Source organism: Rhinopithecus roxellana, chromosome 20 (assembly GCF_007565055.1).
Source record: "Rhinopithecus roxellana isolate Shanxi Qingling chromosome 20, ASM756505v1, whole genome shotgun sequence".
NCBI lineage: Eukaryota > Metazoa > Chordata > Mammalia > Primates > Cercopithecidae > Rhinopithecus > Rhinopithecus roxellana.
The window spans coordinates 15,643,572-15,661,773 of record NC_044568.1 but is presented as its reverse complement, the minus strand read 5'-3'; the positions used below and the strand labels follow the sequence as shown (position 1 = coordinate 15,661,773).

The 18,202-nt window shown below is 48.6% G+C and overlaps 1 protein-coding gene across 7 annotated transcripts; it reads right to left on the bottom strand.

The window, feature by feature from the left end:
- Positions 1 to 3,305: 3,305 nt before the first annotated feature.
- IRX6 (iroquois homeobox 6) lies at positions 3,306 to 10,213 on the bottom strand. Of its 7 annotated transcripts, none has more exons than XM_010374985.2 (6): positions 8,840 to 10,213; positions 7,450 to 7,707; positions 6,674 to 6,783; positions 6,186 to 6,493; positions 4,754 to 5,359; positions 3,306 to 3,768 (listed from the first exon to the last, which is right to left on the bottom strand). In XM_010374985.2, the coding sequence occupies exons 1-6, from the start codon at positions 8,882 to 8,884 to the stop codon at positions 3,761 to 3,763; spliced, it is 1,335 nt and encodes a 444-aa protein (XP_010373287.1). In that variant the 5' UTR covers positions 8,885 to 10,213; the 3' UTR covers positions 3,306 to 3,760. The 7 variants fall into 7 exon arrangements, with proteins under 7 accessions (XP_010373287.1, XP_010373288.1, XP_030781028.1 ...); XM_010374986.2 differs by having other exon boundaries at positions 3,306 to 3,765; positions 8,840 to 9,486; XM_030925168.1 differs by lacking the exon at positions 8,840 to 10,213 and adding an exon at positions 8,596 to 8,718.
- Between the last annotated feature and the right edge of the window lie 7,989 nt (positions 10,214 to 18,202).

Here is an 18,202-nt window from a genome sequence, read left to right as displayed (position 1 = left end):
AGACATTTAGAGCCTCAGAAATAGATGGTCTTCTTAATAATTAAATAAATAAATCTTAAAATAATAGAATACATTTGTAGTTGAACTTAGTGGTTAAAGAATCAGTCTTGCATAGAGCCTGCCTCTCTACTTGGTAGCTGGATAACTGACATTGAGTTACTTAACCTCTCTGAGCCTGTTTCCTCATTCATTAGTGGGGCATACTGTTAGGTGCGATATAATAGATCTTTGGACTATTGTGACATATGAGTCAGCACATGTGAAAGACCTGGTGCAAGAGACTAAATGTGTGTGTCCTCCCAAAAAGTACATGTTGAAATCTAATCTGCAGTGTGATGGTATCTGGAGCTGAGGACTTTGGGAGATAATTAGGTCATGAACTTGAAGCCTTCCTGAATGGGATTAGTGACCTTATAAAAGAGACTTCAGAGGGTTCTCTTGCCCCTTCCATGATGTGATGATGCAGTAAGGTGCTATCTATGACCCAGGAAGCAGATCCTCACCAGATGCTGAACCTGTTGGCTCCTTGGACTTCTCAGCCTCCAGAAATGTAAGCAACAGTTTTCTGTTTTTTCATGAGTCACCCAGTTTATGGTACTCTGTAAAATAGCAGTCCAAACAGACTAAGACACATGGCATTGAGTCTGGCACATGGTAAAGGCTCTAGAAGTTCTTATTATCATTAATAGGATCATAGACTCTTAAAACTAGAAGTGACCACAGAGATCATCTAGTGAATCCAATGTCCATCTAGTGACACTGGCAGGAAAAAAATAAATAAAGGAAGGCACTGGGTGTGCTGGGGGGTTGGGGGGGCTCCCCTGGGTGGCTTCCCGTCTTTTCCAGAGGGCCTAGCCTCTGGTTGCTGCCCAGCTGAGGGAAGGGCCACTTTAGCCATCGAAGGAGTTTGGAGGTCCAGTTTGTATACATCCTACAAACCTGAGAACCTCAACTTTCTGCATTTACCAACATTTACTTTGCAGAGCTCACAGTCCAGCTGTCTGTGGGCACCAGCAGTCTCAGCCGAAGAGAGCAGGGCTGCAGCCTCCCTCCCCTTACTCTGGCGTTTAATCAAGACAGTATTCAAAATATGATTCTGGGAGATTATATTGGGAGATTTGCAGGAGGCTCTCAGGGGGGCAGAGATGGTGGGAACAGATTGGCACTGGGGGCTTGAGGCTGGGATAATCACAGGCTCAGACGTGCCATTCTCAGGCCCTTCTCCTGGACCCCAGGAGCTCACCATCAGCTCTGGAGGAGACACTGAGCAGCAGGATGGAGAACTAGATCATCCCTGTATTTTACAGTGGCAGAACTCGGAGGGGAAGGGGCTTGTCCAAGCCACAAAACAAGGTGGTAACACAATTGAGAAGGTAAAGCAGGTTTCTGGGATCCCAGACTGCCCTTCAGTCCCTCTCACACCCCACTGTCTCCAGCCAACTAGGACCAGATCTTTGAGATAACCTTAGGCTGCAGGCGCCTGCTTTGGGCTGGGGAAGGCAGGGAGAGGCTAGGCCACCTAGGCAAGAGATGTTTCTTGCAGCTGGATAGACAACCTCCTGGGGCCCTGGGTGGTGAAGTAGGGCAACTCGGGAAGGCCTCCTTTCCCAAGGTTGAAGCTGAACTGCTGGAGGCAGTGTGCAGGTGAGATTCCCCCTAACCCCCACCCTCTGGGTCCTAGACCCTGCTCAGCCACATGAACTGAGTTTAGAGGGGTCCCTTCTCCAATCTGGTCTTCAGCTTCCCATCTCCAAGTATTGACTCTCTGATTCCAAGGATCACTCTCCCCTCCACGAAATGGCTCTCTAGGGCCCTACTCTCAACTGGAAGCCCTAGGATGCCTCTGCCGCCTCTGCAGTCTCCGGACAGACGGGTCTACCTGGCCCCCCAGTAGGGGGTGGGGTCGAGAGTGCCTTGAAAGAAACCTCCAGCTAATGCTCTTTATTACAAGCGTTAATCCCGCAAAGCCGACTGGAAATAATGTTTATCTTTTCGCAGTTTAATTTTCCGGACCCTAAGCCGCGGGTCAGCGAGGGCGACTGAAGGTCCCCGGGGAGGTTGGGGGTGGGAGCAGCTGTTGCCCAGGAACAAAACGAAAGCAAAGAGGGGTCTCCCATAGGAAGCGTGGGCGGGTGTTCGGGAGGGCAAGCGAGAACCGAAAAGGGACATTGACTAGGGCGGAAAGCTGGAGTTGGTCTCCACCACGGACCGCTGTGACCCCGAGCTGATCACCTGCTCTCCCGTTTGGGCTTAACCTTCTCATCTGAAGAGGAGGTTTGCAGTTTTTATAAGTCATGATCTCTAAAGTCCCTTCCGACAGCAAAGCGGTCTTTTCCATAGAGAAGAAGGGCTAGGAGTTGGCGCGCTGCTTCGACTTCCCTAGCATTTCCAACCTCCACATTTCCCCTCATCGTCCTCCAAAGGTCTTCAGTTCTCCTGCCCAGGAGAAGGACTCTGCTCGCCTGGATTTCAGTGACTGATAATCTGGCATCCGCGCTGGTCTGGAAGGCCTGGCCTGGCCGGACCCAGCGCTGGAGACGCAGCTCCCCAGGGATCCAGGCCTTGGGCGCACACCCCACTGCGTTTCCTCCTGCCTCCCCGCCCCATCTGCTCTTCGGAGCTCCCCTCTAGGGCACTGTCCCGGGTCCCTGCTTCCCTGCTAGCAGCGGTGCGCTCATTCCCTGGCTAAAGCCAAAGCCACTAGACTCGGGACGCAAACGCAGGCAGCCTCCCCCAGCCAGCATTGCGCGGGCGTCTTTACGTCTCTTACCCCCAACCCCGCTGCTCGACACTCCTAGCAAGGGGGACAAAGACCCCTTCCCTGCCCGTCAGTTCCCATTGGTTGGCCTGTACCGGAAGTGTTTGCTGACACTTTTGATAAAACGGGAAGAATGCCCCCTCTCGCCTCACACCGACCCTGAAAGCTGCCTGACCTCGCGATTAGGTTCAGTTCCATCGGAGGAGCGCAGTCCTCATCACCCCTCCCCCCAGTAAACTTACAACCCAAGGACGAACCCGGAAACAGATGCAGTTTCCAGATAAACATCCTGACAAGTCCCACCACTTCCCATGCGGGTGACCCGCGAGGTGGTCAGCTTGGCTCCACGGATTGGTTACGCAGCGGTTAGTCCGCTGAGCTGCAGTCGCCACGACCTTGTCGGTTACCTTGTCAGTTTCTTTCCCAGCTACTAAAGGAACTGAGGTATGCACCCCACGCTGCGCTGTCGCAAGAACCCCTGGCCGCAATGCATGTTTGCCTGCACCCCGACCTCTCCAAGCACCCCTGGCAAAGATAGGCCACACAGCATGGGTTCGGACTGATTATTTTTAAGGACACAAGGGGTTGGGAGGGGGAGAAGACGCACAGGGTCCTTAGTAGCTGGGTCTGCGATGAAGTTACAAAGTGAGGGGGCGTGGTGGAGGTGAGAGACAGGGATGAGCAGGAGAGGAAGGCTTGTTGAATCCAGAGGAGGAAGAGACTTGGTAGAGTCGTTGGGTGGGGCAGACTTGCCCAGCCTCCCACTTGGCCTTCCCCAAGGTGCCCTGCCATCTCCTCTGTGGGATCTGCTAAGGTACAATTCTGCCCACCAACCTAGCTCTGCGTGCAAGGACAGCTGCTAGGAGGGTTTCTGTGTGTCTGTCTCTTAGGCAAAATGAGAGCTCCTGGTCCCTGGCAAGGTCTGGCAGCTTCTTAACCTGGAGATGAATTCGAAACGTGGGGCCCATTTCCAAGATTCTTTCGCAAATCGCAGCCATTGCGCTAACCTGCTGAGAGAGGAAAGGTTGATTAAAACCCAAAGGCCCCTTAGTGGCAATTCTTAGGAAACCTCTGGGTCAGCCATGTCTCTTCTGAAGGCAAGCAAAGGGTCTAGAGGCAATTAGCTTGCCAGAGGTAATGTTTGGATCCGTTGTGTAAATTCAAATAACAGTGTAACCCACTTTTCTAAGCCAGCAGCTAATCCTGAGAGAAATTACTACAAAGAGCAGAATCTGACAGTAATTGCTGGAGGCTGCCTCATGCTTGGGGAATGTCCCTTTGTGGGGTGAAATTCCCTTCCACCAGGTCCTTAACACAGTGAAAGAACCAGCCAGCATAAGGGGACACTGATTGGCAGTCACTGGCCTGCCTGGGGATGAGCCCTTGGTAGGGTGCTATCCAGGGACAGCACCAATCTAGGGTCTGAAACTGTTGACCGCAGGGGCATGTCTACAACTTCCCAGGGGTTTTGGTGGGACACAGAGAGGGCTGCAAGCTGGACTTAAGCACTGAGTTTAAATTTATGGTGTGCTTCTGGCCCACAATCTTAGACTTCTCCAAAAGCCCTGGTGCTTGCCCAACCCTAGTAAACTCTCTGAGCAGCACAGCAGGGGACCAGCGAGTTTCCTCTGAAGGGCAGGCAGGGGACAAGGGCAATTGTGCTAGAGGGGCATGGTGATGTACACCTGGTGAATTTGGCAGTACACTGGACCACGAATGCAGAGATCCTGGTTGTCCATCTCTCGAACGGATTTCTAAGTGATTCTAGGTAAATTACAGTCTCCCTGTGAGCTTATTATTATTTGGCTTTAAAGTAAGGGAGTACTAGAACTTATCTCTACGCTTCTGTCTGAAAGAGTGCTGTGAAGCAATCTCCCGTCAGGTCTGTGGCAGACCTGGGCAGACGGGAATGGCAGAGGGTGTGCAATTGCCGGGCAGGGCGGTGGGTGGGTGTCTTTTGCATAGATACTCCCAGCGCCTTTGGGGGCCCACTACCTTCTGCTCCAGACGGGTACTGGCACTGCACTACAGGCTCGCTCCTCCGCGGGCACGGCGCACAGTTCAGCGGTAGTCCCTGCAGGGCAAACCTGGGGTTCCCAAAAGCTTTGGCTATGCAGGAAGACTCGTCGCACGGGGAGTCTCTCGGGACTGAGAGTCGCCGGGCAGAGGCAGGAGGCTGTCCGGGAATCATATGGCACTCAGAACTTCGTGGCCTAGGCCGGGCTGGGGGTGCACCTTCGACAGCGCTGGCTGCCGCGGTGTGAGCCAGAGACCAGATGCGCGGTTTCTCCACGCATGGGTAGTTCATGGTCAACCTAGGGCCGCCTGTCTCCGCCGCGAGGAAGTCAGCTTCTTCCGATCCGGAAGGTTCACTGAAGGAGAAGCGGGGCGCGGCCAGGCCACACTCCCTGCGCTCCAATCGGCCCTCTCGAGCTGCAGCGCAGGGCCCAGGCAGCGACTGCGCGCCTTTTCGGAACTCCGTCAGCCTGTCTGCAGCTGTGGACACTACCTCCTCGTCTTCAGCTTCCTCCTCCTCCTCTTCCTCCAGGTCTTCCAGGTCACTCAGCCGGAGCCCCCGGGCCTCCTGGCTAGCAGTAACTTCTGCAGGAAATCAAGAGCGAGTGAGAAAAGCCCCAGGGCCCAAGGGAAATCGGAGGAATGCCCATCCCTGAGAAGCCTTTAGCAAGAAATGCCCTGCATTCAGGGCATCCGCGGGCATCCGCGGTGTCATTCACCAGACCTGCCGTACCACCCCTTGCATTTGCCCCAGGGTTGTTGGCCGCCTGTCCCTGGGAAAGAATTCCTGCCCCAGCCCTGCCCCCGCCCTTTAGCGAACTCCTCCTCTCGCGAGTAGTGCCAAGGCAAGGAAATGCCACTTGGCGCTGCCTGAGTTCTGGATCTCAGCTTCTCAATTGCGAAAAACCAGGGAGCAGTTTTTCCTCCATTTCAATATTTACAAGTGACTGCTGTTATATCATTTAATTCCGCAACTATTTACTGAGCGCCAACTATATGCCTGCCATCATTTAGGTATTAGGTGTGTAGGGCATATGGCAGTGAGTAAGCCTTCTACTGGAGTTGGCATTCTAGAGAGGGTAGTTGGGTATGTAAACTTTCTCACAGTGACAAGTATGGCAAAGGAAATCCAAACAGGCTGGCAGAACAGAAAATAACTGGGAAGCTATTTTGGCTTGGGTGAGTCAGGAAGAACTTTAGGAGGTAACACTTTGATGTCAAGAAGAAGCCGGTTGTGTAGATTTACAGGTAGAACGCAGTGCACAGGCTAATGCTCTGAGACAGGCAGGGAGGTGCAAGGGTAATTCTGAGGACCTTCCAGAAAATCTACCCTACAGGGCAGCTTTTGAAAGACCAAACTGCTTGATGGCTTGTAAAACCCTTAAGGTGGACTGGTGAACGTTTTCAGTACCTTTGGTGTCAGCGTTTAGGCAGCCTAGCGAGTCCTCCTCTCCTCCCTCTGCCTTCCTCTCCTCCCCACCTTTGTTCTTGGGTGCCCACGTCATTTTGTTCTCTTTCTTGAGGCGCCGGCGCGCATTGGCGAACCAGGTGGACACCTGGGTGAGGGTCATCTTGGTGATGATGGCCAGCATGATCTTCTCACCCTTAGTGGGGTAGGGGTTTTTGCGGTGCTCATTAAGCCAGGCCTTGAGTGTGCTGGTGGTCTCCCGGGTGGCATTCTTTCGGCGACCAGTGCCACTCAATTCCACTGCACCATACCTGTGGGGGAGAACCTGGCTCACATTCTAGAAGGGGAACAAGGAACTGCAGGCAGAGGGCCATCTATGGCCTGGAAGTATGATTCAGCTCCCTCCTTCTCCCCTGCCCCCATCCACCCTACCTTGGCAGTGGGGGAGGAAAGCCTCACAGTGCCATTCGCCAAGGCCCTTCACTCCTTACCGTTCATATTGGTACTGCCCCAGAGTCCGCTCATAGGGATAATAGGCTCCTGGTTGTGCCAGGCTGGGTGTAAAACTCCCTGCAGCCTCCTTAAATTCATACTGTGGATTCTGGAGGGAGAGAAAAGGAGAATTCAGGACTACAGTTGGGGAGGGGGCACATGGGGTGGTAGCCAAGGGTCTGGTTCAAATTCCAGTATGGCCACTGGTACTGGTCATGTGATCTTGGGCACAGTTGCTTAACCACTCTGTGCCTCAACTTTTTCCTTGGTAAAATGGCGATAATAGTACTTATAGGTTATTGAAGAAGACCATGCTAGCAGAATGCTTGGCAGAATCCCTGGTGCAGAGTAGGCAGTAGTTAAATATTAGCTGCTGTTATTACTGTGTCACTTACCCCTCCCCCTCCTCTCCACACACAACACACACCAGCTGGGGCATTTCCTGCTTTACTCTTCTTCAGGAGCTTTTCTCTGACCCTTTGTATCCCTGTGACATTGGGTAAAGTATTTGAACCCCTGTGCACCTCTATTTCCTCATTTATAAATTGAGATTAATGATTACTTGCTTACCTCACAGAATTCACAGAAGTATAAATGTTTTCTAAACAGTATGAAGTTCAAGTTCTGCAAACTGTAATGTACTGTATTTTTTTGTCCTCCTTATACACAGTCCTAACCATTTCCTTTCCTCAGGAGTGTGGGTCTTTCCTTGACTTTCTCTGGATTTCACCTGTCTCTACTGCTCACGACCCTGGGACTCCACTCCTGTACTCACCAGTGCCCCATACAGTGCGGGGGGCTCCGGGCTATAGGGCAGGTAGCCAGGGTAGCTCTGGGCAGCTGCAGCAGCCGTGTAGGGGGCTCCATAGATGCCCAAGGTGGTGCCCAGCTCTGGTCGTGCACTGCCCAGCAGTCGACTATCGTAGGGTGCGCAGCAGAGAGCAGGCGCTGGGGTGGAGCCTGATGCCACATCTGAGACTGAGCGTGGGGTAGACTCGCAGCATGTGGTGCTGGAACTTGCCGACACCAGAAACTACAGGGGCAAGAAAGAGGGCACTGGAGGTCAGAGACCCCTGCCTCCCGCTGGCGGGAGCTAGAAGCAAAGAGGGTGAAATCAGATTGCTCCTTCATTCATTCCTTCATTATGCATTAACTAAATGCCACCTGGGCTGAGCATTCTGTTAGGTGCTGGGACGGGAATTATAAAAGGCATTTTAACCAAAATACCCTTATAGATGCGCCTATGCCATTGCTAAGGCCCCAGAGCCCCAGGAGGCCGGGAAAATGTGAATATTCTGAAACCGGAATTAAAGACACCAAACCCTCAGCCCCCTTCCCTACCCTCCTCACAGGATCTGCAAAGGTGGAGCTAGAAGGTGGCCTTAGAGACCATTATTAACGTCTCATTCCTGCTCCCCATTTTATAGATTGGGAGTGGAGGATCAGAGAGAGTATGAGACTTGTCTAAGATCACGCAGCAGGTCAAAGGTCGAGCCAGCACTAGACAACAGGAAAATACACTCAGAACTCTAGAGAAAAGCTGCAGAACAGTGGAGGGGGTGTCCGCAGAACTTTTCCAGGAAACCCTTGTCAACGCACAACATCCACTTTGGTTTGGAAAATCGAGGGAACTGGAGAGCTTGGGCCCGCCCAAGGAAGGGGTAGGAGAAGAGTCCAGGTCAACATATGGCGAGATGGACAGCGTTGTAGCCTACAAGTCCTTCCCTCTTTCCTTCCTTCCTTCCTTCCTTCCTTCCTTCCTTCCTTCCTTCCTTCCTTCCTTCCTTCCTTCCTTCCTTCCTTCCTTCCTTCCTCTCTCTCTCTCTTTTTCTTTCTTTCTTTCTCTTTAAGACACTCCCGGCCACCTGAGACTTCTGTATAGGAGGAGGCCTGACTGGGAGATCCCTGTGATCCCACCCACCTCACTGAGCGCATGGTCAGAGGGTCCGTGTTTCAGGTCACAGGATTTTCCAGGGTGCACTCCGGGGTGAAACGTTCTCATTTAGGGATTGGGGATGTCAGAGGAGGCTGTGACACATTACCCTGGTCCTTGCTCCTTCGGGCTTCCCCAGGACACAAGAGGAGGAAGATCAGAGACAGGCACCGGGCACTAGGCACTCCCTCCACCCAGTCTGTCCCCTGTCCCCCATAGAGGCACCTCTTACCTGGGAAGCGCCGCTGTACGGGTGTCCAAAGTGCGGGAAGGACATGGTGGCTGTCCCTGGCCCGCCTCTCTCTTCCCTTTCGAGTTCCCGTCTCAGCCCAACTGTTCGGCGCCCCCAGCAGTGCGGCGTCTCAGTTGCTTACACCGTGGCGGGTGCCCAGCGCCGGTTCCTCCGCCTCGTTGGCCCGAGTGGAGGCAGAGGCGAGGGCAGCCGGGCTGCCGAGCCCTGCGCTCCGGAAGGCGCCCCTCCGGCCCGTGGGGTCCGGAAGACAGAAGGGCCCATGGATGGGCAGGGGAAGGAAGAAGATGTTGGTTCCCAAAGGCGCGTGGTGGCGAGGTGAGGTGCGGCGCGGCGCGGGGCTGTGAGGCTCCGGAGGTGTCCCAGTCCAAGGTGGCCAGAGGCTCAATGTGACGTCACGGTAATCCCGAGCCGCCAGACGGGACCCCGGGCCCCGGGGCCCCGGGCCACCAAGCGTGCCAAGCGCAGCCAGCCCGTGCGCGCGCGCGCACTCTCATCCACACTCACACTTGCTTCGGGAGGTTTGTGCAGCTGGCGAGGAACGTCAAAGACCCTGACCCTCTCTGCTCGGCGCTGAATCCTACCCCTTTCCTCCAGGAGCTCAGGCGCGCGCGCACACACACACAACCTCTCCAAATTACCCGGGAGAAGTAGGAGAAACGCCTCCCTCTGAGCCGCGCAGGCCCCTGGCGCAGCGCGCTCACCTCCTCCCCTGCGGCCCGGAGGAGGCGAGAGGCAACCGGGGCGGCGAGGGAGGAGAGAATACAAAAGAAGAGACAGGAGAAAAGTGGGGGAGAAAGGCAAGAGGGAGAAGGAGGAGGGGAGAGGGGAGACATGAGTCTGAGTGAACAGAGGCGCGCGGGGGAGGGGGAGGGAGCTGGGGTGGGCGAAGGCTGGGCGGAGGCTGAGCACTGGCAGGTGGAGGAGAGCAGAGGCCCGGGGGAGAAGCCTCCAGCCCGGCTCCTCCGCCCCTGCGCTGAAGGAAAGTTTGTTCACGCCACAGGCCCGGCTCTCGTTGGAACAGCTCCGGGCAGCGTCGGTGGATCCCACTGGCCCGCCCATCTTTGTCCTCGGGGATCTGGTTCCCCGCCTCAGCCTCCCCAGGACTCGGGCTAGATTCCGACTCTCCAAGCCCTGGCCTTGCCCAGGCCTTAACCTTGGGACTTCTCTGCAGCTGCCTGGTCCTCGAGTAGGCCGGATAGCGCCCCCTCGAGGCCGAGGCTCAGGATCCCTCAGATTCGGTCCGGAAACTCGCCGGGTCCGATCCCTGGTATCCGCAGGCTGCTTGCTAAGATCCCTGGGCATCTCCTCCGAAGGCAAGGCTTGGCTGCCTCGCGCGCGCCGCCCGCAGTGGCCGCGGGGCAGCCGGGGAGACTGAAGAAGGCGCCCGGTCCGGGCTGCAGCCCCTGTGCTCCGCTGGGGGTGGCGCTGGAGAGCCGCAGTGGAGCGCTCCGGGAGGGTGGCCCATTCCCTGCGCTCCTCCTGGACGCCCGGCTGGGCCCAGCGGTCAGACCACCTCCTCACTCCATCCCAGGGGTCTTCAAAGGGGCACTGATGGGTGGGAGGTGTCGGGTGGGGGGGAGGCTCGTTGGTATCCAGGAGGGGGCTGCCTCCTCCAGGCCTAGTCCCGAGACAGGGCACCTCCAGTTTGCGAGCACTATAGACTGCACATCTGAAGGCTCAATACTCAGGCCCCAGCTGCCCTTCTGAGAGCCTCCAACCCGCGACGTCTAGGGGCGAAAAGGGACTGTCGCTCTGGTAGGGGAAGGTCTTCGGTGGGCACTGCAGGGATCCAGTGGGATTTGCAGGCCAGAAACCTCAGAAAGCCTTGCCTTTCACTTAACGGGGTCACCGTGCTTTATACTTTTAAAATGCTCTTCCAGGACCTTGCTGCAACTCCTCCGAGGAGCCATAGGGGTTGGTTCAAGGGCCCAGTTTTATTTTCTAGTTGAAACGCAAGAGCCTGTGGCCCAGAAGATAGCAACGGCTCTGGCTCTGGGTTCTTGCATGAGATAGCGCAAGGTCTGGGGCCCTGGACGGGGCATGCCTCAACTCCCAGTTTGCCACTAGCACCTTACAGAGGGAACTGGTCACTGGGAGCCACTGATCTCTTTGGCATGACATCTCTAGCTCCCCACACCCTGTTTTAAAAATACATTCTGTAGAATGCTCAAGGAGCTTAAAGAAGCCACAAACCAGAGACTCTTCTGCTTAAGAGATTATTAACATGAGGACAAGCTCCATTCTAAATACTAACAAACACAGCTGCTGCTGCTGCTGCTGCTGCTGCTGCTGTTACCTTGGAGAAACCTTGCATTCATCCCGGGAAACTCCTAGTTAGAAAAAGAATTATAGTCCTCACCAGATTGACTTAGTGATAAAAATTCACAGTAATAGATAGATCCCTTGATTTTTCAAAATGCACTTTGGAACTATCCACACATTTGCAGCTTGGATACATCTAGGCTATTTTTTTAAAGTAAGAATTGGAGAGTATTCATTAAATTCATCCCTTGGGGAAGATTACTGCTAATTAATTAATTGCAAACATTTCCAGAGGGAAGGTATGTCAATTGTAAAGTAATAAAATTAGATAGTCGAAATACTGACTCAGCAACTTCGATTGCCCATTTGTTCCTAAGCAGAATTTTTTAAAAATTTTATGACAGAAAAATGGGGCTGGTGGTGGAGAAAAAGCATTAGCCCTGTCCCTTGGCGATATGGTTGCAAAGGAGAAACTACCATATAGGAATTATTGATTTTTAGCTGATTTATAAGACTTCTGTTGTATCAATGCTGTGTGCAGGGCCTCCAGGCCTACTTCTTGTCTTTGCTCTCTAGGATTTGAGAAAAGCAACACAATTTTTAAAAAGAAAAGAGGATATTGGGGAATGGTGGGGAAGGAAATTGGGAGGTAGGACTATGAAGATATCTGGGCATTTTTCTTCTGGAAAGAAATGCAAACAAACAAAAGAGCAGGTTTTATGTTAAGACACCTTTTCTATTGTCTTCAAAGTTGCTTGATGGTTTTTTGTGGCTTCTATCAGAATGCTTCCCAGGGAGGAAGGCCTGCCATGTCTCCTCTGGCTTCCCAGCCTTGCAAGACCTTGATTTAATATTTCCTTCCCAGGGAGAGGCTGCATCCATGGTAAACCTCCCCTGTTTTGCTGACATTTGATTGTTACCACCTTGAGCATTTAACGGGGTTTCCTAAAAATGGTTTTTATGAAATGTGCCTATTCTTCTTGTTATTTTGGGACCCTCATAACAAAACAACGTCAGTGGGTTAAGCCAATATCAACCTCTGTCTGGCAAAAACCTCAGGTGAGATGTCTTTCTTGGAAAGTCTGATTGAGGGGAAGCTACAGTGGAATTTGCTTTTGTCCTCCTGATGGTTCACAGACTCCCATTTCAGCAGCCCTGAGCTTCTCCACCCCGGCAGCTTTCCGTTGCTTTGTTCAGCGCTGATTAATTTACTTTCGGAGAAAAAGCCCCAATTGTATATGTGTACACATAGAATTTTGTTGAAGCAAGTAAATAAATCCATCAAATATAGACCCTCCCAGTTATATTTAAGGGAGTCATTCCACCTAAAGTATTTTAAACAAATGATAGAGATTCTTTTGTTGTACTGTGCAACATGCCTGATAGTTCCTCTAGCTGCTCATTAAAACAAATATGAAACAAATTAAACAATCAAAAGCCTATCTGCACCAGAGAGTACTAATCCACATTGTTTATTTGAAGCTCTTATTGCTTTGCTTCAAATGCACTGAAGTTCCTGAGCAGGCAGAGTAAAGGATGTATGTTTCACAATAAGCTTGCATGCAGGTACCACAAAAGACAAACAAACAATAAAAGAGGGAAAACAAACTGTATTTCATTATTTTCGGTTAAAAATGTCTACGATTTTCTCATGATTTATAAAGACAGCAGATTTTACAGGGGAAAATATAACAATCTGGAAATGCCCCAAATCAACTTCAAATGCCTCAAATCCCAGATGGAATGAGCGAGTACATGAACATAATAACAGAGTTGAAAATGTGCTAAATTATATTTTTTAAGTATGGATTTTTTAGTGACTGTTTTTGAACTGAGAAGAATAAAATTTCCTCAAATCTATGCATGAATGAACAAGTGCATCTGGACAGATGCATCTATAATTTATACTGATCAGTCACTGCAGGTCTCATGGAGTAAAACCGAAATGAACACTAATTGTTTTGACGGAAGTAGTGTGCATAGCATCTGATTGTAAAATGCAATGAGTCCCTACCTTGCCTGAATACATATTGTCAACAGTAACTCTGGCATCAGGAGGAGAAAATAAAAAGAGAGTAATTCCCAGATGAGAGTGTTGACGTCTCTTGTCAAAAAGGCAGCAAATAGAAAGAATTAACTTCTTCGGGATAAAGTAAAAAATAAGACTGAATGCAGAGGTTTTGGTCTGACAGCATTGTATTTCAGTTTAGAGTTAAAATTGGTAATGTGTATTAATAATAATAAAATTCTGTAGCATTTGTAGAGTGCTTGGGAGCTTTCCTAAACACCTCTGCTTTATCTTATTTAAGGCTCATGATAAGGATATTGGAGAGGTGAGAAGCAAGTCTAAGATCACACAGCCAAGTAAGTGGCAGAGGAAGGATCAGACTTCAGACCTCCTGATTCTGGGTCTTTTCACAGAACCATATTTCAAACACATAGAAAGCCAGGCACAGCCAGGAGATATTGCTAACTCCAGTTGGACTGTGTGAATTCACATATTGTGTGCCATGATGATGCAGTATAATTTAGCAGAAAAACATCTTAAAGAGATGTCACTGTAAGAAAATTAAGTTCAGGGTCTGTATGCCCTGTTTTACATGAATCTGTATTATGAAAGAGCTTATGTAGTAATTGGGAGTTTTATAAATTTGGTGTGAATCATTAATTGAATGGCAAAGAGCAAACAGACCCAGCCATGACTGATATATACATACAAAAAACCAAAATAGCACCCCTCCCTGGCCAAAAAAACCATCTTCAAAAAAAAAAAAAAAAAAAAAAAAATACAAAAGATAGTGTCTCTATTTCTACAACGGTTTAAAAACAATTCCTTGAAATTAGTTACGGACTATTTTCAGGAAGAGGAATTTTAAAAAAATCTGGTTTTGGCATCAGTAGGTGGAGGGGTTTGCTGTGTTAATTTCAAAGCAGTTTTTATGTATAAAAATTCTTGATTATTTTTATCCTGTGGATGATGGCATCTTTCTAATGAAAAGCTCAAGGCATCTGATGTGTTTTCAAGGAATTAAACTTTTAAGTAAACAACAGATGTATGGATTTGAAAACCAGGGAATAGTTTTTGAAGTCTAAGTCTTTGGAAAAGAAATGCGTGTGAGAAATTAAGACTTTAAAGGAATAACACACAGGGACTCACTGGGATAAGATGCTATGCCCTTGTCTCCCTATGTGATAGGACCTAGAAATGGTCCTTCAGTGTACAATTAGAGAGTAGAATCATGGCCTAGACAATCAAGAAAGGGAGCCACAGTGTTGCTGGCTTCGGCTACAGGAGGGGCTCTATGTTTTTGCAAACAGCCCTCTAACTAAAGCATTGCTAACATGCAGTTTATAAGGATATTTTGTCATTCTTCCCTCTAAAGGATTTCACCACCGTAGATGTGAAGCTTTCAATTAAAACATGAGCAGCTTCCAGCTTTATACATTTTCATCTTATTAGCAGCATTTCCCTAGAATTCTCTTCCTCATGCTTTCCTCCTACTTTTAAAGCTGAGCATTAGAACTGGCCGGGATCATTCTTCTCTGTGCCACCTGGGGCCCACTATTTTAGGGAAGCTGGGACCATTTGTAATGTCACGTGCTAGCCATAGGTAATTTATAACAAATCTTCACAAATCAATAAAAATATGGAAAGTATATCATTTTTAAAGAAAAAGGAGAGAGAGAGAGAAACACACGAGACATGCCCATTAAGGGCATAGCCATTCTAATACCTGTATGTCTGCTTAGGTCTGCAATTAAAAACATTCTGATAATAAATCTCCTTGCAGTCTCTTTTAATGCTTTTAACTTTCCTGAAGGTTCAAATTGGTATCCCAAAAATGTGCCAGGACTTTCACAAGATATTTTATAGACTCATAAATAAATACGGCAATTAATCTATGCTATATTTCTTTCATATTTGATGACAATTTATTATGGCATTCACCCACTCGGTGCACAAAAACTCTAATGCACTTAAAATCGGATTTCAAACCAAACATTTTATGGGAAAATATAGTATTGATCATCCATTTAAAGACATCATGAGGATAATTCATAACCTGTTGTAAAAAAAAGATCTCATGAGGACCCTACAGATGAGTGGGGTGGTAGAACAGTCTATTCATAAAACCAGAGCTATTGGATCTGTTCCTCTTGTTTTCTTCATCCATCTTTGAGTTTTTCCAGCACTGATTACTTTTGCATGTTGCTGTTTTATAAAAAAAATTTCTTCCATGACATTTTTCATAGTGACAGAGGTTGTGGAATTTTACAGTGAGTATTTTCTATTGCAATTTTCTGTTGAAATTCTGACTGCAGAGAGTTTCAGAGGCAATAGAAGATGTTTCTGTTACTTTGGAGTCAAAGCTATTATATGGTCATCATCATCCTTGTTTGCTATTGACAGATTGTGGTGGTTTAAAGCAATCTCATACCCCTAACAGACTATGGTCCTAGAATACTACGAATGCTTAAATATCTTTTGTGCATGTACAGTACGAGGGAGTCATAAGAAAATGAGAGAATACAAAGATGCTAGTCCTTCTCTTCAAGTAGCACACAGACCGTCTGGAAAGAAAGACACATATCATTCATTCAACAGACATTTTTTGAGTGTCTACTAAATGCCAAGCTTGGTTCTAGGAGGTGAGGATTTAGCACTGAATAAAAGCAGGTCCCTGCCCCGAGCAGGCTACAGTTCATGGGTTAAATATTTTCAGATCATCCTGGAATCTCTTACCTAACACCATAATAATTTGGAAAAGGGGCTTAGTGTTGATGGAATGCACAAAAGGTTCTAACCACAAGGTTGAGTACTTTTTAATTATGTGTAATTCACCCTTCATTCATCCCTTTACCAAACATTTACTAAGTGCTTGTTATTAAAGAACACTGAGTTAGTGATTGGAGATTTAGTGTCAGCAAGACAAAATCTTTGCTCCTGTGGACTTTACAATTTAGCTATATTTTCTACCTAAAAAGTGGTTATTATTTGTTTCATTTTATAGAAGTTAAGGTCTATGAGAGAGAAGCTTGCGCAGTGTAACAGAGCTAGTATTGACAATCTAGGCTTTGAGCTCAAGCTTCTGGCTTCCAAGTCTTCAGAAAATAACGCATTTCAGATTAAGTACTTAATTGCCAAGATAATGTGATTTCAAAAATCATGACCTCACCTAACAAGTAGTTGATCTGTGCTGCCATGTTCCTTTTATATCACATGGTTGGCTTTCTCTGCCCTTTTATGTCTATGCAATACCAAATATCTGTATGGAAAATGAGAAAATTGGGGCATTCAAATAGATGTTACAGTCTTCTTGATGCCAATGCCTTTGGACGCTCAGCTGATATTTTACACATTTGCCTTCACTTACTGCCACAGTTAACGTCCAAAAAATGACCATGCAAATACACCTCTCATAAATACTGGATGTTGGGGCTGGAGGAGGGAGTATAGCTAGGTTGGAATTTTGGAACATCAGCGTTTCGGTTGCCTGAAATCTTCTCACATTACCTGTTACATGTGTAACACTTTCATAATTTGCTCTCTGCTACTCTCCCTGTTACTCTGGGGCTTACATGGGGCAGCTTTTCTCACCCCCTTTTCACAGATGAGCAACTGAGGTTCAGAAGGGTTAAGCCAGTGGCTCAGGTCACATAACTGATTAGCATAAGAGAAAACCCAACTACCTTTTGGTGTTTGGATTGCTGTCTGTCCTATTATGGACTTAAACACCTTTTTCAAGAAAGCTTAAAGAACTTTAGAAAAGTCTGATCTTGGAGTTTGACACAGAATTTGGTGGCAGCCCAGCAGCATTTTCCATTTCTGGGAAGGGGGCACCTTGCGTCTTTCATTTTGGTTTGGAGACTGGATTTTCCATCACAGTTTTAATGCCACATGCACTTCTGCTTTCCGGTTGTTCAGGTTTGCTCCAACCACAGGTCCAAAAGAGAAAGAGAGTTTGCAATGTTCATGACAATTACATAGACACAACGCTAAAGCTGAAGTATTTAATCAATGAGATAAATTCACCAATGAGATCTTGGTGTGGGTCTCTTTGCCTGCATTTCTGAAGCCCTCTGCCCTGAAGCTGACATCTTTTAGAGGTGGGTAGCTAGGTTTCCTCCCAGGCCCATGCTGGGCTGAGTCTGCAGAGATGGAGGCATTGGGAATCATGTCTATCTCATGGCCGGGAGAAAATGGACTTGACAGAGACAGCATGAAATACAGGAACGGGATTAGACTGTCAGTGTAGGCCGGAGAACATAAACCATTTCCTGTGTCACTCTTAGGCTCGAGGGCAGATGTAGAGCAGAGGGGAAACCTGCAACTATAATTATAAAATAGAAATTTATACATATAAATAAAGGAAAGGAGGAGAGTGGATATTAGCCACTAAAACTCTTTTTACATTATAAACACCACAGGGATATGAAAAAGTAGTGTAGGGATTAAGGGCGTCTTTTTGCTTTGGGACTAATTTATTACTCTAGATAATGCCGATAAAGGAAAAAGGGAAAATTGATACTTGGTTGTTTCTCTGTAAAAGTTAAATGTGAATTATGGGAGGGTCCTGCCCTTGGCTGTAAACATGCAATGGTGAAGAATAAGGCAGCCAAGGGTTGAAGAGAGCAAAGCCCTGGTCTGGGAGACAGAACTCTGGAATCTTGCCCTGGCTCTGCCTCTGATTGCCTGGCAGGCTTTGGAGAAGTCTCTTCCCCTCTGGGAGCCTCAGCTTACTTATCTGCAAAATGGAGACATTTAATTTGTTGATCTACAAAGGTCACTTTCTTTTCTAGGACCATAAACCCCTTCTCCTAACTTTAAATGCAGTCCTTACCTTTGGTGGTGCATCAGAATCTTTAAAAAGCACAGATACTTAGCCTCACCCTCTGAGATTCCGAGCAAGCCTGCCATGGGACCCAGAAATCTGTATTCAATGAAAACATGAAATAAAAGTAGAACATGCAAGTGATGAAAGGTCAACAACCTGTGGGAGATGTGGCTGGCTGTCCAGCTGCTCCTTCCTTGCTAACAACACCTTCATGTTGTCCGGCATGACCAAGTGCAGTCACGGC

What these genes read in the sequence shown, in the direction of transcription:
- IRX6 (XM_030925168.1), bottom strand. Translation starts at nt 8,676, where the DNA reads ATGAGAACGTTTCACCCCGGAGTGCACCCTGGAAAATCCTGTGACCTG. An exon ending in CTGACCATGCGCTCAGTGAG is followed by an intron (nt 7,708 to 8,595) that starts GTGGGTGGGATC and finishes TTGCCCCTGTAG; the next exon opens with TTTCTGGTGTCGGCAAGTTC. An exon ending in CCGCACTGTATGGGGCACTG is followed by an intron (nt 6,784 to 7,449) that starts GTGAGTACAGGA and finishes CTCTCCCTCCAG; the next exon opens with AATCCACAGTATGAATTTAA.